Source organism: Chiloscyllium punctatum, chromosome 3 (assembly GCF_047496795.1).
Source record: "Chiloscyllium punctatum isolate Juve2018m chromosome 3, sChiPun1.3, whole genome shotgun sequence".
Taxonomy (NCBI): domain Eukaryota; kingdom Metazoa; phylum Chordata; class Chondrichthyes; order Orectolobiformes; family Hemiscylliidae; genus Chiloscyllium; species Chiloscyllium punctatum.
In genome coordinates, this window is record NC_092741.1 from 38,546,889 (window position 1) to 38,569,884 (window position 22,996).

At 41.3% G+C, this 22,996-nt stretch overlaps 1 protein-coding gene across 6 annotated transcripts in view; it reads left to right on the top strand.

Annotated features, from left to right (window-relative positions):
* The window catches only part of LOC140457887 (sodium/calcium exchanger 1-like), a 310,251-nt gene that overhangs the window by 253,598 nt on the left and 33,657 nt on the right, over positions 1-22,996 (top strand). For all 6 annotated transcript variants that reach the window (XM_072551648.1, XM_072551667.1, XM_072551633.1 and 3 more), the window contains 2 exons: positions 2,836-2,966; positions 10,001-10,100. In XM_072551648.1, the coding sequence (XP_072407749.1) occupies positions 2,836-2,966; positions 10,001-10,100 (231 nt within the window). The remainder of the gene's footprint in view (positions 1-2,835; positions 2,967-10,000; positions 10,101-22,996) is intronic.

Sequence of the window (22,996 nt, forward strand, 5' to 3'; positions counted from 1 at the left end):
AAGGTGTTATTATCAGAATGTGATCTGCAAAATGTAAATTTTCCTTTCCACTGCTTGCCAAGTGACCCAGATGGGGATAGATAAAATTCAGGTTGTCCAGAGCAGGTAAGTTGAAGAGACAGAGAAATATCTTAAGACTCAATCCTTGGCCTTGCCCTTTTGAAAGTCCAGTGCTCAACCACATAAACTGTGATGGTGAGCAATTGTAATGGATTGAGAGAGTTTCCAAAGACTGAAATAAACTTGCATAGCCTTACGTTGCCCATGAGTATTTCAAATCAATCTGGATTTGAAACTAAACATGTCACAGAGGAATACACTTCTACTTTTTGACTAAGCTTAATCTTTTTGAAATAAATATCTTGATACATATACATAGTCTAGGTATGCAGGGTTATTATTCATATTGCACTTCACTACATTCCATGAAGACTATGTCAAAACAGAAAATAGAAGGGATGGCTAGAGAAAGAACATTTCCCAGCAACATCACCAGAAGTAAACAGCACAAGTTCATTTACAATCCAAAACATTTCCTTTCTATTACTTTCATTTTACTAAATGTTTTATGTTAAGAGAACACATTATGAAACATTTTACCATATAGTCTGCATTCCAGTTTTGGCACTGACCAGGACTCACTTATGACTTTATTGCTCATAAGTTATTGGGTCAGCCTATTCTGTCTTTTAGCTTACAATTAAATTGTCTTGATATTGCATCCACTATTTGTGGGCGGCACGGTGGCACAGTGGTTAGCACTGCTGCCTCACAGCGCCGGAGACCTGGGTTCAATTCCCGCCTCAGGCGACTGACTGTGTGGAGTTTGCACGTTCTCCCCGTGTCTGCGTGGGTTTCCTCCGGGTGCTCCGGTTTCCTCCCACACTCCAAAAAATGTGCCGGTCAGGTGAATTGGCTAAGCTAAATTGCCCGTAATGTTAGGTAGGGGTAGATGTAGATGTAGGGGTATGGGTGGGTTACGCTACGGCGGGGCGGTGTGGACTTGTTGGGCCGAAGGGCCTGTTTCCACACTGTAAGTAATCTAATCTAATCATCTTTCTACTGTTATGGACTAAGCCAGACCACTCAAAACAGCAGGCAGCTCAGACCATAACTTTGCAATTTGTTTCAGTAAGTGTATAGTGAAAATTTTCCGGATTAAGTTAACTAGGTTGACTACTAGATTTTAAAACAGACAAAAATTTATTCACAAAATTACACAATGAAACACAAAGAACATGATAAATAACTCCTACAGAATTCAACCTATCCAACGAGACATAATTATGCTGTTCCGAGAATACTCAACAGTCCCAGTAAGCAAACTCCCTTTAAAAAACAGTATAAATGGAACACATGCTTATAGCTTGGAGTTCAAGGGCGAGAGGGAGAGAGAGAGAGTTTCCACACAGCTCCCTGTTGAACTTCCAACCAGTTCAAGACTCAACTAAAACTGCCCAGCTAGAGAGATGATCACTCTCTTTTCATTATACAGGTCACTTCTAAAACATGACCACTTTGGCCTGAAGTCTCATCTGTTTACATACAAAGAAAAGGCCTCTCAAGATCCTTTTCATCTCTGTACCAAAGCAGACTGATTGGAGCCCGGACCGGTTTATTACCCCTCTGAAAAAAATTAAGGACAGAGTCTCTTTGAGCCAAGGAACAGCTTTTAGAAAAAAAAAGTCACTGGTTTTGTGACACTAGCGATCAAGTTAATTTGTCTGGGAGATGCTATTAAATGAATATTGTAAGAGATTGGTTTTCCATATTTTATGCATGTAGCATATAGAAATAGCTGAGGTGGGGGGGGGGGGGGATTGCAATCATATATCAGAGCCTGCCTGATTTTCCATCTATTAATTTTAGAATGAATAGAAAAGTGACATTTTCTATTGTGCATACCTAGTTTTGCTTTGTCAGTGGAAAATCTGCATGATTGTATTGAGCAAATATTTGTAAAGTAACTGTGTGTCATAATAAGCTGTTGTGCATCTTGTTATCTTTTTGTATATGTAAAAGACACTAGCACCCTACAAAAATATTTTGTGTGATGCAGTGTATTAGCGATCATATAAGGCTAAGGAGAAGGGAAAGTGGCCTTGAAAAGGGTATAATTTCAGAGTTACGTACTGACAGGTTCACAGAGACCCAAACAAGAACCAAAAAGATTAAAGACTAAAAAAGCTTTATAACCAATGCATGTGTTAGTTTTATGAATATGACAAAGTCCTTTGACAGATAAGGACTTTTTGTTGAGTTTATCACCTTTTTGCCATCCACAAACATCTTCCATAATGTCCCAACCTGTCCATTTCAGAACGTTTTATTCATTCTTCTCTGATCTTCTGTGCAATTTCAATTCTAATCTGTCCTTTACGAAAAATGTAGTGTCTTGTGTCTTTCTTAATCTAGATCTTCCCTTTGTCCATGTGGTTTGTTGCTAGATGTGTAATTGAGATAAATTGTGGCATGACCTCGTATTGTGAAAAAAATATAGCACATATTTTAGTATTTAGCCTTAGCCAGATTATTTGTAAAACATATGATTCGAAATGGTAATTGAAAAAAATCATTGTATAGATGTTGCCATGTAAAATTTATGTAGTTATATATGTACCATGTGGATTGACACTAAAGTTGAGGACAATGTGGGAAAACAATTTCAGATATGGTAAGTGTAATAAAGTGTAGGTGGTTTTACATAGAACTTGGTAAAGTTGAAGCAAGTGTAACTAAACATTTAGAAGTTTTACAAAGAAGAATTTAGTTTCATAGTTCTCTTGTAAAATTTATTTGATTCTATTGATATTGAGTTATTTGGTTGTATTGTAGGTGATACTGAAGATAATCAGGCCATTGCAAATAAAAACGAGGAAGAACGGCGGATAGCTGACATGGGCCGTCCTGTCCTTGGAGAAAATACAAAGTTAGAAATCATAATTGAAGAATCCTATGAATTTAAGGTATCAAACAATTTTATATTTCTGAATCTCTGATTTAAAATATGCCAATACATCAGTGCTGTTGTAAATATTTTCTAATCATGTGTACTCAGACATGTTATTATATACTTCTGGCAAGAGCAGTGAAAACAAAGAGATTATGATTATGTTCTCCAACAACCTTATGTTTTGTATCAATGGGCTCCTACATACAATAATGCAATAATAATAGCTGTTTATGTGATTCATACATGTAAAACATTCTTAATTTCTAAAGTACAATTTTGCATGTAGATGTAGTTGTATACATTTCAATTAAAAATTCATTGCAAACATGTTTAGAAAGTATATTTATTTGCTAGTTATAGCAATTAAAGAAGTTATCAGGAGGGTAGATGAAATACTTCACAGACGTCCTTAGTCCTCATAGCCTTCCTGAAAAACAATGCAATATCCCTGCCAACTTGTAAGAATCTCTACCCAAGGCTATTCAAACTGAAGAAGGAGCATCCACAAGGGTGCCAACCATTGCAAGTATCTTTGATAATCAAAGGTGGATGCTAAGCACAAACAGCAGAAGGACTGTGTAGAAATCTGAGCATCCCACCCTATGTCTCACCAATGGAAGGCTGTTTGGATGCAGCATTGGATCAGTTAGTCATTTTAGGCTATGCAATTCCAGAATCAGGAAAGGATGGCATTTTTCTTTGCATTTGTGAAGATGATGGGCTTTTAGAACAGTCTGTTCAATTTTCCTTCATGTGCATCATTGCTCAGGCCATATTTGTTGACCATCATACTTAATCATAGAAGGATTTGGAGGCCAAGTCACTAAATATGTTTAAGAAAGAAATAGATTGCTAGAGACTGGACATGTCAAAGGGGAGAGAGTGGAAATATTGAATGATGGTGTGGGCTTAATGGACTGAATGTCTTCCTGCTCCATTTTCCTGGGTTTCTGTCCCTAATTGCACTTCAACTGAATGGCTTTTGAGTAACATTACAGAGTCAACCACATTGCTGTGAATCTTACAAAGAGTCTGATTTCCTTCTGTAAATTAGTTTTATGTTCAGGATTTAATATTTGAATTTAACAATTAATCCACAGTCTTGCAGCTCATCCCCATTCCTCATCATCTTACTTTATAGCTCTAATAATCGTTCAGCTCTTCCATTTATTTTGAACAAGTCTTCAATTCTGCTTTTCGTGCTGTATGAAATAATGCCCAATAAGAATGGGATACAGCTTGGTGTCACATTTAGTTGGTCAGTTGTGCTCTATCCAGAGTCACAACGTTGTGGATTGAAACCTCATTAAAGACCTGAACACACAATGACGGCTAGAAATTCAGTACAATACTGGAGAAACCCTTCAGAGAAAATATTATTGATGGCAATTCTGCCTGTTCAAGTTGATGTGAAGGATGCCACAGCACTGTCTGCAGAAAATAAAGCAAGGAGTTTTGTGTGACGGTGGCACAGTGGTTAGCACTGCTGCCTCACAGCGCCAGAGACCCGGGTTCAATTCCTGCCTCAGGCGACTGACTGTGTGGAGTTTGCACGTTCTCCCTGTGTCTGCATGGGTTTCCTCTGGGTGCTCCGGTTTCCTCCCACAGTCCAAAGATGTGCCCGTCAGGTGAATTGGCCATGCTGAATTGCCCATAGTGTTAGGTAAGGGGTAAATGTAGGGGTGTGGGTGGGTTGCGCTTCGGCGGGTTGGTGTGGACTTGTTGGGCCGAAGGGCCTGTTTCCACACTGTAAGTAATCTAATCTAATCTAGCTAACATAGCTTCCTCAATCAACTGTGCCATTCATTCACATACTGCCGACATGACCATTATGTCACTAGAACATCAAATTATGTCTGTTATTGTCATGAGAGCAATAAGGTGCGACAGAATGTAAATTGTTTCTGACCCCAGATTTTAAGTGGCTGTGTTACAGAGGCCTCCACACATTTCGTTCACTCCTGTAGATCCCTTCAAATGCTGATCTTGTCAGTGACATTCGCATCCTATTAAAGAATTTTGAAAAGATCAAGTCAGGCCTGTTAAATCCAGGCCCTTGTATCAACTTTGGAAGAATGGCTTGGGTCAGAATCCAGTGAAAATCACTCTCTGGCTGGTGGCTTTGTGCAGGATTTCACCGGACAGGAGAAAGCACTCTGTCAGAGTATTAAGGCATCCAGCACTAAATCAAACGGTCAGGAGAGAGTCTTGGAGGGCATCATTGTCAGAGGAGGGAGGTCCATTGCAAGGAAGTCTAAGTTCATGGCAGAGCCTTGAGGAAAACTCCTTCACACTCTTAACCCACAAACCCATTTCTGAAAGGGTGGGTGCTAATCGGGCATTTAACTCAACCCACAATGGTAATACCAGAAGACGTTTGGTAGAGAGGACAGCCCTGGACATCGAAGGAGGTGGACTTACCATTTATCCCTCCTTGTAGCCTTAGGACCAATTCCTACACATCAATATAACTTGTACTTGATTGCTGTCATGCAATACATGTCATGAGGCTCTTCTCATTAAACTACAAATTTTCTTACAAAGCAGGACCTGTAGATTTCAACCTAAAGGGAGATTGGTTGCAGCAAATCAACCTTAGAGTAATTGCAACATAGTCAGCAAAGACCATACAACACGGTGAGGATTCACCATACAACACGGTGAACAGCCTTGAAGATCCACCATGCAATACGATGAGGGTCCACCATGCAATATGGTGAGCAGCCTTGAGAATCCACCGTATAACACGGTGAGGATCCACCATATAACATAGTGAGCAGTAGTGAGGATCCACTGTACAACATGGTGAGCAACAGTGAGGATCCACCATACAACATGGTGAGCAGTGGTGAGGATCTGTTGTACAATGTGGTGAGCAGCGGTGAGGATCCACCGTACAACATGATGAGAAGCGGTGAGGATCCACTGTACAACAGGGTGAGCAGCCATGAGGATCCACCATACAACCCGTTGAGGATCCACCATACAACAGGGTGAGCAGCCATGAGGATCCACTGTATAACACGGTGAGAATCCACCATACAGCACGGTCAGCAGTGGTGAGGATCCACCCTACAACATAGTGAGCAATGGTGAGGATCCACCGTATAACACGGTGAGGATCCACCATACAACACAGTGAGGATCCACTATACAACACAGTGAGCAGTGGTGAGGATCCACTATACAACATGGTGAGGATCCACCATATAACACGGTGAGGATCCACCATACAACACAGTGAGGATCCACTATACAACACAGTGAGCAGTGGTGAGGATCCACTATACAACATGGTGAGGATCCACCATATAACACGGTGAGGATCCACCATACAACACAGTGAGCAGTGGTGAGGATCCACTATACAACATGGTGAGGATCCACCATATAACACAGTGAGGATCCACCATACAACACAGTGAGCAGTGGTGAGGATCCACTATACAACATGGTGAGGATCCACCATATAACACGGTGAGGATCCACCATACAACACAGTGAGCAGTGGTGAGGATCCACTATACAACATGGTGAGGATCCACCATATAACACGGTGAGGATCCACCATACAACACAGTGAGCAGTGGTGAGGATCCACTATACAACATGGTGAGGATCCACCATATAACACAGTGAGGATCCACCATATAACACAGTGAGGATCCACCATACAACACAGTGAGCAGTGGTGAGGATCCACTATACAACATGGTGAGGATCCACCATACAACACAGTGAGCAGCGGTGAGGATCCACTATACAACATGGTGAGGATCCACCATATAACACGGTGAGGATCCACCATACAACACAGTGAGCAGCGGTGAGGATCCACTATACAACATGGTGAGGATCCACCATATAACACGGTGAGGATCCACCATACAACACAGTGAGCAGCGGTGAGGATCCACTATACAACATGGTGAGGATCCACCATACAACACAGTGAGCAGCGGTGAGGATCCACTATACAACATGGTGAGGATCCACCATATAACACGGTGAGGATCCACCATACAACACAGTGAGCAGCGGTGAGGATCCACTATACAACATGGTGAGGATCCACCATATAACACGGTGAGGATCCACCATACAACATGGTGAGCAGTGGTGAGGATGCACAGTACAACACGGTGAGCAGTGGTGAGGATCTGTTGTACAATGTGGTGAGCATTGAAAAGGATTGGAATTTGATTTAACTGCGCCATACAAAGGGTTAGACAGCAGTGCACCATCCAGTGAACTCAGAAGAGAAATCCAACAGTATAAGATAGAAGCTCCGTGGAGCTTGAACACTGCTCGTACTGAACAATTATTGGGCATTGGATGTCAGTGAATTTTTGGAGTGGTCTTGAGGCAAGTCTCAGCTGGAGATTTGAGGCTCCTTAAGTGAATTTGAAATACCTGGTGAGCAAAGGGATAACTGTAAAAATTCAGCACATTTACAGAGTGTGAAAACTAGAAATCAGCAAATTATGTACAACTCACAGCCAGCATAGTGAGTAAGTATCATAAGGCAGTTACTGTCAGAGAAAAGGATACAGATTTAAAAATGAGGTTGCAGTGCCAGGAATGTTGGGCAGCTAGAATCAAAGTGATAAAGGGAAAGTTTAGTAACCTAACCAGACAGAGTCTAATGGAAGAAGAAAGTAAGGTGGTTATTAAGACAACAGTAAGAGCCGTAGATCTTGAATTAAGAGTGTGATAATAAGATAAATAGAGGAAGAATTTGTTAAGGCTGCAGATAGTTGGATTCATTCAGAGAAGCTATTAAAGAGAATGGGAATCTTTATTGAAACTGAAATGTTGTTAACAGTACTGCAGAAAGTGTAACTCATCCAGGTGAAGTCATTAAGGGAATGGATTCAACTCTGAAGGCACAGACAACAGGATTCCTTTGTAAAGAATTTAATATCTTTAAAGTAAGAAGAATAAATAATTAAAATGGGAAAAATGGCAGCAGAAATAATATTGCGTTGGAAGATTTAATTTCAGCAGTGGATCAAATAGAACGCAGAAAAAAATTCTTGGAGGAACCAGTCCTTAAAATATAAAACTTAAAATACAGACATTAAATCAGATGCATAACAGGTAAACCCATATTTATATTTAATTGGGAAGTTACCTGAAGTCATTATAGCTTGCCAAGGTATTAAAGAAGGCACAGATATTGTTAATGAAGTTCTACAAAATTTTGAAATATTCATTAATCTTAGAGCAAATAAAATTCTTGAAAGAGCAAGATTTAACAGAAGAATTCAGCATCTTGGGAAATCCATGGATAATTTACCTATTGATTTCTATAGATTAGGGTAAAACTGTGACTGTGAAGTTTTGAAATGAGAATCCATAAGAGACAGAATTGTTGATGGAACTACTTATGACTCTTTGTCATAATTATTACTATACAAAGAAGACTTGTCTTTGGCGAAAACCCTTTAGACAGTGCTGGAAGCTGAAAGCAAAAAGAAGAACCAGAGAAACCTTAAGAGTTTTTTTTCACTCAGCATGTAGTCAGTCTGTGGAATTCTTTACCACTGAGGGCTGACATTGTGAAATCATTAAATCTACTCATGGTTGAGATAGATTTTTAATCAGTTAGGGAATCAAGGGTTATGAGGGTAAACTGGAAAGTGGAATTGAGGATTATCATATCAACCATGATGTTGAATGGTGGAGCAGAGTGGATGGGCTAAATGGTTTACTTCTGTTCCCAAATCTTGTGGTCTTCCAAGAGAGGGAAAACCTTATCTCAGGAGGACAACAGTGGCATAGATTTATAGAGATGTACAGCATAGAAGCAGACTCTTCAGTCCAACCTGTCCATGCCAACCAGATATCCCAACCCAATCTAGACCCACCTGCCAGCACCCGGCCCATTTCCCTCCAAACCCTTCCTATTCATATACCCATCCAGATGCCTATTAAATGTTGCAATTGTATCAGCCTCTACCACTTCCTCTGGCAGCTCATTCCATACACGTACCACCCTCTGCGTGAAAAAGTTGCCCCTTAGGTCTCTTTTATATCTTTCCCCTCTCACCCTAAACCTATGCCCTCTAGTTCAGGACTCCCCAACCCAAGGTAAAAGACTTTGTCTATTTACCCTATCCATGCCTCTCATGATTTTGTAAACCTCTATAAGGTTACCCCTCAGCCTCCAACACTCCAGGGAAAACAGCCCTGGCCTATTCAACCTCTCCCTGTATCTTCCAACCCTGGCAACATTCTTGAAAATCTTTTCTGAACCCTTTCAAGTTTCACAACATCTTTTCAATAGGAAGGAAACCAGAATTGCACGCAGTATTCCAGCAATGGCCTAACCAATATCCTGTATATCCACATCATGACCTCCTAACCCTTGTACTCAATACTCTGACCAATAAAGGAAAGCATACCAAAAGTCTTCTTCACTATCCTATCTACCTGCGATTCCACTTTCAAGGAGCTATGAACCTGCACTCCAAAGTCTCTTTGTTCAGCAACACTCCAAAGGACTTTACCATTAAGTGTATAAGTCTATTCAGTTTGTAATGTGCAAACATCCCTCAAGTCAGTAGAGCAGATACTCAGTCACTGCCAACACTGTGTAACAAGGAACTCCCACAGGCACCAGCATTGCCCAGCTTTTAAAAAGGAATGTAATACAAAAAATCATGTAAAATAGTATTATGTGTATACCGATTTCACAACCAAGGATTTTTACCCCACCCATGAATGTATATCTTGACCTAAACCTGGAGTCATGTGTAGATCTTGAAGGCTATTGTTAATGACAATTCAGCAAGTTTCAATGATGTATCATTTTTCTGTCAATCCATAAATAACGAGCTATATTCAATTTAATTTGAACTTGCAACATCTGGATTTCTAATTCTGTGGCATAATCAATTCACTACCTTATCTGTTCCCAGTCAACTTTATACAGGCTTTTGTTTAAAGGAATAACTAATATTAAACTGCTTCATTCGTCATGATATCTGATCTGTAAGGTAATTGAAAACCTAACTTTTACAAATACTTCCTTTATTGCTGCAGAATACTGTGGACAAACTGATAAAGAAGACAAACTTAGCCTTGGTTGTGGGGACGAACAGTTGGAGGGATCAATTTATTGAAGCTGTCACTGTCAGTGCTGGTAAGTTAAAAAAATTACAGAATGAAGTGAAGCAATTCAGAATAAGGCACTTTGTTTGGTGGCTAATGTTTCTATGTGTAACAGGTTTGACTTGGGTGGAATGTAAAAACAAAGTTAAGTATCTGATGCCTTCTGCTTTACCACCAACTTTAAGTACATTTAAGTCATCATTGGACAAACATATGGACATACATGGAATAGTGTAGGTTAGATGGGCTTCAGATTGGTATGACAGATCGGCGCAACATCGAGGGCCGAAGGGCCTGTCCTGCACTGTAATGTTCTATGCTTATTCACTTGTAGATCTAAGTGCCAGGACATCATGGGTGGCATGGTGGCTCAGTGGTTAGCACTGCTGCCTCACAACACCAAGGACCTGGGTTTGATTCCACCCTGGGTGACTGGCTGTGTGGAGTTTGCACGTTCTCCCAGTGTCTCTGTAGATACCTCCCAGGTGCTCTGATTTCCTCCCACAATCCAAAGTTGTGCAAGTTTGGTGGATTGGCCAAGCTAAATTGCCCATAATGTCCGGGCAAGTGCAGGTTAGATTCATTAGCTATGGGGAATGCAGGGCTACAGGGATGGGGAGGGATGGTGGTTTGGGTGTGGGTGGGATGCTCTTCAGAAGGTCAGTGTGGACTCAATGGGCTGAATGGCCTACTTCTACATGATAGAGATTCTCTGCTTCTAGGACAGAGGACACACGATGGTCACTTGGCAGGGCCTAAGGAAAAACTACCTTCTTGCATTTCCAAATAGCAATGTTAATTCCCTGCCCCAATCCCACCTTAATGATAAGATTGGCACCATTGTCACAAATCCAGTACTTTGCAAACGCATTTTTACAGTGATTCTTTAATGTTTTTTGCTTTTATTTTATCAGCCCCAAGTGAGCATGTATGCTTATTGTCGTAAGGTGGGGTGGGGAATAAATCTTTTATTCAATAACTTCTCTCTGAAATTAGTTTTGCAATTGTGAATACAGATATTCTATCAGAATCACATAATCATCAAATGAGTCAACATATCAGGAAGCCATTCGATCTGTTGTGGCTGTGCCTGTTTGCTGCAAAGACAATTCACCATGTCCTAATCCCCTGAGTTTACCCACAACCTGCAGTTTATTTATTTCCAGGTAATTATCTCATTCTCTTTTGAAAGCAGCACAGTCCAGATCCTCCACTCGCTGGTAAAAACTTACTTCTCCTTGTGCCGCAGTTGATTCCTTTGCAAATTGACACCATCCTGACTTCAAAACAATATTGAGAGACCATGCTAATAATTTTTCTGCTATTACAAATTTTTCTGCTTTCCTTTTGTTACTGAAGAGCAGTTGGAAAGAAAGGTGAATAAATTTGCAGCAATTTGAGATTATGGTAATTCTAACTTATTTGCTAAACCACCTTCACAGCAATATCATATATTCTTAAAGGTTAGAAATCACTGTTAGTGATAGTAGAAGACAAAGACTTAAAGTGGTAGATAAGAATTAATCTTCTTACTATAAACAAAACATTAGCTCCTATCTTTCAAACATTGACTAATCCTTAAAATTGTAGACAGAGGAGTGCTGTCCAAACGCATTAAACATTTAATACATTTAAGAACTAAAATCGTCAACATTAAGTTTTAACCTAAAATGAACTTGTTTGTGCAGTGAATGCATTAATGGCCCCATATACTCCACTTAAAGAAGTAATTTTAGGGCTTTGTTTCAGTATACACAATGCAATATACAGCCCATGTTGGTGTCCATGTTGAGTGTCTTGAATAGATTCATGGATGAGTTTCCATGTTTCAGAGCAACTGAAAAAAATGAGGTTAAATTGTATTTCAACCTATCAGCTGCTGATAGTTTTAAATTATCTTCACAATTCAATTGAGAGCAGTTAGTTCTTTACTTTCATCTGCAGTAAAGACTGCATTCTATGCTCCCTTATCAACATTTCCTCTGAAGGTCCATTTAAACTTTTAATCCTATGAGAGAGTCCTATTCACAATCCAGACAGAATGCACTGGATTATAAGACAACTAATTATCAAATGTAGATAAATTAAATCATTCGCATTCAAATTCATATGTTACGTGCTATTTTGATAAATTAGTTCTGCATTAATATAGTGATTATTTGATGTTTTGACTATAACAATTTTAGCATTAAAATATTTGCCTTAAGCTGGTAATACATTCTCATACTGATTATCCTATTCCTCCATTACCTTGTGCTTTCCTACTGCTGTACTTCCCTAACTTCTCCAGACTTGCAAATCTACTCCGACATGCCTTTTGCATATCAGTAATTTTCAAGGCTGCAACACCAGTGATTCTTTCAGCTGCTTAGGCCCTCGTTATGGAGTCCCTTCAGAAACCTGGTGAAGTTCAGAACTGCACACTAATGTCCACCAAAGCCCTGGACGGTTTTCACAAGGTGCCTTATTCATGCATTCCATTCCCCTTGCAATAAAAGCCAACATGCATCCATCTTCCTGATAGATCGCTGTACCTGTGTACTCACATTCTGTATTCCTCTGAACAACATTTATAAAATGTTAGGCCTTTTAGAAAAATATTCTGCTTCTCAAATCTAATGGCCAAAATGAATTAGCCTCACATTATACTCTATCTGCCAACTTGTTGCCCATTCATTTAACCTGTTTATATCTCTTTGCATCTCTTTGAGCCATCCTAGTTTAGTATGGTCAACAACATTTGTGACATTATTTTCTGTCAGTTCATCAAAGTCATTAATATACATTGTAAATACATGAAACATCAATAATGATTCTTGCTGCCCTTCAATAGTCACAGCCTGCCAATTTGAAAATGCTCCATTTATCCAAACTCTGCTCTCTGTCCATGAAGCAATCCTCTGTGATAAAATGTTACCCCAACTCCAATCTGCTCATTCCAGCTGTTAGTCGAGTCAACCATTTGCTCCTCATCTGGATACAATGTTATAGCCATGTAAAGATGGCTGATGTTACTTGCTCATGTCACTGTTAGCAACTGGCTTTGAGACAGTTAGTGATCACAGTCATATAGAGTCATAGAGATGTACAGCATGGAAACAGACCCTTTGGTCCAACCCATCCATGCCGACCAGATATCCCAACCCAATCTAGTCCCACCTGCCAGCACACGGCCCATATCCCTCCAAACCCTTCCTATTCATTTACCCATCCAAATGCCTCTTAAATGTTGTAATTGTACCAGCATCCACCACATCCTCTGGCAGCTCATTCCATACACGTACCACCCTCTGTGTGAAAACATTGCCCCTTAGGTCTCTTTTATATCTTTCCCGTCTCACCCTAAACCTATGCCCTCTAGTTCTGTACTCCCCGACCCCAAGGAAAAGACTTTGTCTGTTTATCCTATCCATGCCCATCATAATTTTGTAAACCCCTCAGCCTCTGACACTGCAAGGAAAACAGTCCCAGCCTGTTCAGCCTCTCCCTGTAGCTCAGATCCCTCAACCCTGGCAACATCCTTGTAAATCTTTTCTGAACCCCTTCAAGTTTCACAACATCATTTTCGATAGGAATGAGACCAGAATTGCATGCAATATTCCAACAGTGGCCTGAACAATGTCCTGTAGAGCCGCAACATGACCTCCCAACTCCTGTACTCAATACTCTGACCAATAAAGGAAAGCATACCAAACGCCTTCTTCACTATCCTATCTACCTGCGACTCCACTTTCAAGGAGCTATGGACCTGCACTCCAAGGTCTTTGTTCAGCAACACTCCCCAGGACCTTACCATTAAGTGTATAAGTCCTGCTAAGATTTGCTTTCCCAAAATGCAGCACCTCGCCTTTATCTGAATTAAACTCCATCTGCCACTTCTCAGCCCATTGGCCGATATGGTCCAGTTCCTGTTGTAATCTGAGGTAACCCTCTTCGCTGTCCACTACACCTCCAAATTTGGTGTCACCTGCAAACTTACTAACTGTACCTCTTGTGCTTGCATCCAAATCATTTATGTAAATGACAAAAAGTAGAGGGCCTAGCACCGATCCTTGTGGCACTCCACTGGTCACAGGCCTCCAGTCTGAAAAACAACCCTCCACCAGCACCCTCTGTTTTCTACCTTTGAGCCAGTTCTGTATCCAAATGGCTAGTTCCATGAGATCTAACCTTGCTAATCAATCTCCAATGGGAACCTCGTCGCACGCCTTACTGAAGTCCATATAGATCACATCTACTGCTCTGCCCTCATCAATCTTCTTTGTTACTTCTTCAAAACCTCAATCAAGTTTAAGAGACATGATTTCCCACGCACAAAGCCATGTTAACTATCCCTAATCAGTCCTTGCCTTTCCAAATACATGTACATCCTGTCCCTCAGGATTCCCTCCAACAACTTGCCCACCACTGAGGTCAGTTCACCGGTCTATAGTTCCCTGGCTTGTCTTTACCGCCTTTCTTAAACAGTGGCACCATGTTTGCCAACCTCCAGTTGCCCGGCAATCACTTCTCTAGTTTCCCACAGAGTTTTTGGGTACACCTGATCAGGTCCTGGGGATTTATCCACCTTCAACCGTTTCAACTCATCCAGCACTTCCTCCTCTGTAATCTGGACATTTGCAAGATGTCACCATCTACTTCCCTACAGTCTGTATCTTCCATATCCTTTTCCATAGTAAATACTGATCAAAATATTAATTTACTATCTCCCCCATCTTCTGTGGCTCTGCACAAAGGCCACCTTGCTGATCTTTGAGGGGCCCTATTCTCTCCCTAGTTACCCGTTTGTCCTTAATATATTTGTAAAACCCCTTTGGATTCTCCTTAATACTATTTGCCAAAGCTATCTCATGTCCCCGTTTTGTCCTCCTGATTTCCCTCTTAAGTATACTCCTACTTCCTTTATACTCTTCTAAGGATTCACTCGATCTATCCTTTCTATACCTGACAAATGCTTCCTTCTTTTTCTTAACCAAACCCTCAATTTCTTTCGTCATCCAGCATTCCCTGTGCCTACCAGCCTTCCCTTTCACCCTGACAGGAATATAATTTCTCTGGATTCTTGCTATCTCATTTCTGAAGACTTCCCATTTTCCAGCCATCCCTTTACCTGCAAACATCTGCCTCCAATCAGCTTTCGAAAGTTCTTGCCCAATACCATCAAAATTGGCCTTTCTCCAATTTAGAACTTCAACTTTTAGATCTGGTCTATCCTTTTCCATCACTATTTTAAAACCAATCGAATTATGGTCACTGGCCCCAAAGTGCTCTCCCACTGACACCTCAATCACCTGCCCTGCCTTATTTCCCAAGAGTAGGTCAAGTTTTGCACCTTCTCTAGTAGGTACATCCACATACTGAATCAGAAAATTGTCTTGTACACACATAAGAAATTCCTCTCCATCTAAACCTTTAACACTATGACAGTCCCAGTCGATGCTTGGAAAGTTAAAATCCCCTACCATAACCACCCCATTTTTCTTACAGATAGCTGAGATCTCCTTACAAGTTTGTTTCTCAATTTCCCTCTGACTATTGGGGGGGGTCTATCATACAATCCCAATAAGGTGATCATCCCTTTCTTATTTCTCAGTTCCACCCAAATAACATCCCTGGATATATTTCCGGGAATATCCTCCCTCAGCACAGCTGTAATGCTATCCCTTGTCAAAAACACCACTCCCCCTCCTCTCTTGCCTCCCTTTCTATCCTTCCTGTAGCATTTGTATCCTGGAACATTAAGCTGCCAGTCCTGCCCATCCCTGAGCCATGTTTCTGTAATAGCTGTGATATCCGAGTCCCATGTTCCTAACCATGCCCTGAGTTCACTTGCCTTCCCTGTTAGGCCCCTTGCATTGAAATAAATGCAGTTTAATTTATTAGTCCGACCTTGTCCCTGCCTGCCCTGACTGTTTGACTCATTTCTGTTCTCAACTGTACCAGTCTGAGATTGACCTCTTTCCTCACTATCTCCCTGAGTCGCACCCCCCCCCCCCCCCCCGACCTTCCTCGTTTAAATCCTCCCAAGCAGTTCTAGCAAATTTCCTTGCCAGTATATTAGTACCCTTCCAATTTAGGTGCAATCCGTCCTCCTTGTACAGGTCTTTGCTATCTTTGATCCAAATGATGCTGAGTGGCAAATGAAACTGGATGAAAGCAGCAGCTTTCTAACTACATTCTGAATGCTACGCGAAGGTTAAAGATGGTTGTGCATGCCGTTTTGCATTTGCACTATCATTTCCACACAGACATCACAGCATAGTCCATGATCTATCTGGAGCAGGTGCAATTACAGGTGATCTTTTATTTATTCGTTCTGTGCGATGTCGGCATCACAGGCAGGGCAGCACTTATTGCCCGCACCTTATTGCCCTTTAGAACGTGGTGGTGAGATGCCTTGAACTGCTGCAGTCTACCTACTGGTAAATGCTCAATGCTATTAGGGAGGGAATTCCCAGGATTTTGACCCAGCGACATTGAAGGAATGGCAATATATTTCCAAGTCAAGATGGTGAGTGGCTTGGAGGGGAACTTGCAGGTGGTGGTGTTCCCATACAACTGCTGTCCTTGTCCTCCGAGATAAAAGTGGTTGTAGGTTTGGAAAGTGGTGTCTGAGGATCTTTGGTGATTATCTGCAGTGCATCTTGTAGATAGAACACTGTGCTGCTACTGAGCAGCAGTGCTGGAGAGAGTGAATCTTGTGGATGTAATGCCTCTCAAGTGGGCCGCTTTGTCTTGGATGTTGTTAATGATGGTAACACCATTGAATGTCAAAGGGCTGTCGTTAGATTGTCTCTTAGTAGTGATGGTCATAGCCTGGCATTTGTATGGTGCAAATGTTACTTACCACTTCTCAACCCAAGCCTGGATTTTGACCAGATCTTGTTGCATTTGGACACAACTACGTCAGTCGCTGAGGAGTTGCGAATGGTGCTGAATATTGTGCAATCATTGGCGAACATCCCCACTCTGACCTTATGGTGGAGGGAATTGATGAAGCAATTGAAGATGATTGGACCTAGGACACTTCCTTGAGGAACTCCTGCAGAGATGACTGAGCTCCAGCAACCAGAACCATCTTCCTATGTGTCAGGTATGTCTCCAACCAGCGGAGGGTTTGCCTCCAGATTCCCGTTCATTCTAGTTTTGCAAGAGCTCCTTGATGCCACTCTCGGTCAAATGCAACCTTGATGTCAAGGTCTGTCGCTTTCACCTCACCTCTGGAATTCTGCTGTTTTGTCCATGTTTGAACCAAGGCTGTAATGAGGTCAGGAGCTGAGTGGCCCTGGTGGAACCAAAACTGGCGTCACTGAGCAGGTTATTGCAGAGCAGGTGCTGCTTGATAGCACTGTTAATGATACCTTCTGATGATCGAGAGCAGGCTGATGGGGCGGTAATTGGCCAGATTGGATTTGTCCATTCTTGTGCAATTTTCCACATTGTCAGGTTGTAACTGTACTGAAACAGCTTAGCGAGGAGAGTGGCAAGTTCTGGAGCACACATCTTCAGTACTATTGCCGGAATGTTGTCAGAACTCGTAGCCTTTGCAGTTTCCAGTGCCTCCAATCGGTTCTTGATATTACACGGGGGGAATTGAATTGGCTGAAGACTGGTATCTGTAATGCTGGGGACCACTGGAGGAGGCTGAGACAGCTCATCCACTTTTGGCTGAAGGTTGCTGTGCAAGCTCCAGCTTTATCTTTTACACTGATTTGCTAGGCTCTTCCATCATTGAGAATTGAGATATTTGTAGAGCCTCCTCCTCCAGCAAATTGTTTAATCATCAACCACTATTCACAACTGGATGTGGCATGACTGTAGACCTTAGATCTGATCCATTGGTTGTGATTGCTTAGCTCTGTCACTTGCTGCTTATGCTGTTTGGCATGCAAGTAGTCCTGTTTGGTGGCAATATTAGGTTGACATCTCATCTTCAGGAATGCCTGATGCTGCTCCTGGCATGTCCTCCTGCATCTCCATTGAAGCAGGGTTGATCCCTTGGCTTGATAGCAGTGGTTAAGTAGGGGACATGCAGGGCCATGAGGTTGCACATTCTGCTGGAGTACAATTCTGCTGCTGTTGATGGCCCACAATGCTTCATGGGTGCCCAGTCTTGAGTTACTAGATCTTTTCAAAGTCTGCCCCATTTAGCATGGCGATCATACCTCACATCACAATGGAGGTTATTCTTAATGTAAAGACTTTGTCTCCACAAGGATGTGTAGTGCTCACTGTTACTGATACTGTCATGGACAGGTGTATTTGCAGCTGGCAGACTTGGAAGGATGAGGGCAAGTATGTTTTTCCCTCTTGTTGGTCCCTTCACCACCTGCCGCAAACCCATTCTAGCAGCTGTGTCCTTTAGGACCCGATCAGTTCGACCAGTAGTACCGCTGCCAAGCCACTCTTGGTGGTGGATATTGAAGTCTGCCACCCAGAGTACATTTTGTGCCCATGCCATCCTCAATGCTTCCTCCAAGTGTTGTTCAACATGGAGGAGTACCGATTCATCAGTTAAGGGAGGATGGTACGTGGTAATCAGTAGGAGGTTTCCTTCCCTATGTTTAACCTGAAGACATGAGATGTCATGGGGTCCAGAGTCAATGTTGAGGACTCACACTCAACTCCATCCCAACTGTATACCACTGTGTCATGACCTCTGCTGGATCTATCCTGATGGTGGATAGCCATTAGGACATGAATGGTGATGGTGGGGGTGTCTGGGACATTGTACGCTACAATTCCATGAGTATGACTGTGTCTGGCTGTTGCTTGACTAGTCTGTGAGACAGCTCTCCCAATTTTGGCACAAAATTAGTAAAAAGTATTTTGCAGGGTTAATAAGGAAATTTCTGCCATTGTCTTTTCCAGTGCCTGGGTCAATGCCATGTGATCTATTCGGCTTAATTTCTTTGAGATTTTGTAGTATTTGGTACAACTGAATGGTTTTCGAGACCATTTCAGATGGCAGTTGAGAGTCAACCACATTGCTTTGGGTCTGGAGTTACATGCGTACCAGACCAGGTGAGGATAGCAGTTCTCCTTCCTTGAAGGACATTAATGAACCAGATGGGTTTTTCTGACAATCGGCCATGATTTCATGGTCAATAGTGGATTCTTAATACCAGATTTTTAAAAAGTTGAATTCAAAGTCCACAATCTGCCATGGTGGGATTTGAACCCCAGTCCCTAAAATGTTATGTGGCTCACTGGGCTAATAGTTTAGTGATAATACCACTAGGCCATCTACTGATTTCTAGCGATAGTGACACAATGAAAGGATTTGTTGCAGACTGTGATCAGAATCTGGTGTGACTACTAGAGAGAGCTCACCAGATGAAACTGAAACTGAACAACAAAATAATACAATTGAAGATGTCAGAAGCCAACTACATAGGTCATGAACTGACCACTGGGCTGAGCTTGGATCCTGACAAGATGAGACCAGTAACAGAAAATGTGACAATCAAAGGCTATGAAAGCAATGCATCAATTTAATGGACTCATGTTCTATTTAGCAACGTTCTTAGCTAATTTGTCATCAGATTATGAACATTTATGGAAGCTTATTGCTAAGGACATGCAGTGGTCAGGACAAAGAAAGGAAACAACTCTGATGACAATCAGACAACTAGTGGTGACAATGGTAATTGATTACAGTATGAAGCAATGGCAATCAATGATGAAGTCACATTGCAATGTTTACTAGCAACTCTTATATAGCCAGGACAACCAATTGTACTTGCATCCAAGACATTAGGCAAACTAAACAATGCTACACTGTTAGAAAAAGAATGCCTGGCTATTGTCTTTGCTTGTAAGCATTTTAATCAATATCTGTTCAATAAACTGACAGTGAAACCCAACCACAAGCAACTTCAAAGTATCTTCCTCAATCCACTCCTATCTATGCCAAAGCACCTGCAGCGAATGTTTCTTCGTGTACAGAAGTATCATCTGGGTGTGACCTATAAGACAGTGTTAAATCTTCCAGATTCAATAGAATGCGACAGCTTGATATACTTTTGTCTTCAACACAACAGACATTGAATCTGAAAGACATGTCGCATGCTCATATCAAGCCAACTAAACAATAAGATGCAAATTGATGAAAGGTTGGCCTTAAAACATCAAGGGCACATCTGTTGGTATAAGAAAGTATAAGGCATGCAGTTGCCCAAGGTGGCTCATTATACAAAGAAAATAGAATTATTATCCCAAAGGAGATGAGAAAAAGTATGTGTCTATACAACCTACATTAGAATTGAGTCTAGTTTGAGGATGGCAAGAGAATGCGCTCAAAAATAAAGTAAAGAGCTGCAGATCCTGAAAATCTGAAACAAAAAACCAAGTTGCTGGAGGAACTCAGCAGGCCTGTCAGCATCTGTGGAGAGAAAGGAGAGTTAATGTCCAGCGACCCTTCCTGAGAACTCCTTCAAAACTAAGAAAAACTGATCCACTGGCCAAACAAATACTAAAGAGTCTAAAGATCAGCTTATAATACATGACATCTCAACAGGCCAAGGATGAAGTAAAAACGAAAACATGCTGGCAAATCTGTTGGAAGGAAAACAAAACTAACGTTCACTATGGCTGCTGTTCTTCAGATTTAAAAAGGGCTGAAAAATAGTGTTTTTATGCAATTCATAAAGCGAAAGGAGGAACAAATAGAATAGATGGTGAGGGTGCACAGAGAAAATGACTGAGGAAGTGTTAATGGTAGCAGAGAAAAGATATTGATGAATAAAAGATGTTAGTGGTTGGTATGAATAGTTGAAACCAGGTCCTTTGAGTCCTAAACATTGTAAATTGCCTAATACAAAAATGAGAAACTATTCCTCCAGCTTTTGTTGAACTTCCCTGGAGTACTGCAGCAAGCCTTGGAGAGAAATTTTAGCATGAGAGCATTGAAATGGCAAGCAATGTGAATGTTGCAGTTATTCTTTCGGCCAGAGCAGATGAAGATCGGAGTATGCACTCTCATTGTTCACTCTTACAGGAATTTATTATCATGTTACTGATGACTATTCTAATTGCTATGAGATAGACCAGCTCACGTCAATGACTACCAGTGAGGGTGTAGAGTACTGCAAAGTATGTATTATGACATTCTTGAAATTGTGATAAGTGCCAGGGGCCACAATTCACAAGTGAAGCATTAGGAAATTCAATACCATACATAATCTGTACACTATCCCCAGTCATTAGATGAAAGTGAAAATCATCAAAGGAATCATTAAAAAATCAAGAAAATCCAGCAGAGTTCATACAAGGCAAACTTTTGAATTGAGAATTTCACTTACTGAAGGAAAAGTAGTCCAATTTGTTTAAAAGCTAAAACCATGCAGCACCCAAACTATTCTTCTGAAGCCAGAAGTAAGATCAGAAGACGTAGGAGTGGAAGCAAGGCCATTCAGCCCATCGAGTCCACTCCACCTTTCAATCATGGCTGATTGGCATTTCAACGCCACTTACCCGCACTCTCCCCGTATCCCTTAATTCCTTGCGAGATTAAGAATTACCAATTTCTGTCTTGAAGACATTTAACATCCCAGCCTCCACTGTGCTCCGTGGCAGTGAATTCCACAGGCCCACCACTCTTAGGCTGAAGAAATGTCTCCTCATTTCTGTTCTAAATTGACCCCCTCTAATTCTAAGGTTGTGCCCACGAGTCCTAGTATCCTTGCATAATGGAAACAAATTCCCAGCGTCCACCTTTTCTAAAGCCATGCATTATCTTTTAAGTTTCTATTAGATCTCTCCTCAACCTTCTAAACTCTAATGAATACAATCCCAGGATCCTCAGCCATTCATTGTATTTTAGTCCCACCATTCCAGGTTTCATCCATGTGAACCTCCATTGGACATGCTCCAGTGCCAGTATGCCCTTCCTGAGGTGTGGGGCCCAAAAGTGGACACAGTGTTCTAAATGGGGCCTAACCACAACTTGATAAAGGCTCAGTAGTAAATTGCTGCTTTTACATTCCAACCGTTTTGAGATAAATGACAACATTAAATTTGCATTCTTAACCACAGACTCAACTACAAGTCAACCTTTAGAGAATCCTGGATGAGCAGATCCCCTTGTACTTTGGCTTTATGAATTTTCCCATTGTTTAGAAAATAATCCATGACTGTATTCGTTTTTCCAAAGTACAAGGTCTCACATTTGCTCACATTGAATTTCATCAGCCATTTCTTGGACCACTCTCCTAAACTGTCTAAATCTTTCTGTAGCCTCCCCACCTCCTCAGTACTATCCACCTGTCCACCTAACTTCCTTTTGGAAGTCTAGATAGATAACATCCACAGAGTTTCCCTGGTTTAACCTACTTGTTGCCTCTTCAAAGAATTCTAACAGATTTGTCAGGCACGACCTCCCCTTACTAAATCCATGCTGACTTGTTCTAATCCGACTCTGCGCTTCTAAGAATTTAGAAATCTCATTCTTAACAATGGATTCTTTTACCAAAACCAAGGTTAGGCTAATCGGCCTATAATTTTCCAATTTTTGTCTCGATCCTTTCCAATCATCTGGGACTTTTCCTGACTCTCGTGATTTTTGAAAGATTACAACCAACGCCTCCGCTATTTCTTCAGCCACATCCCTCAGAACTCTAGGATGCAGCCCATCTGGGCCAGGACGTTTATCAATTTTTAGACCTTTTAGCTTTTCTAGCACTTTCTGTTTTGTAATGGCTACCATACTCAACTCTGCCCCTTGACACTTATTAATTGTTGGGATATTACTCATGTCTTCCACTGTGAAGGCTGACACAAAGTCTTTATTAAGTTCTTCAGCTATTTCCTTATTTCCCATCACCAGCCTTCCTGCATCAATTTGGAGCAGCCCAATTTCTACTTTTGCCTCTGGTTTGTTTCTTATGTATTGAAAGAAATTTTTACAATCATTTCTAATATTACTGG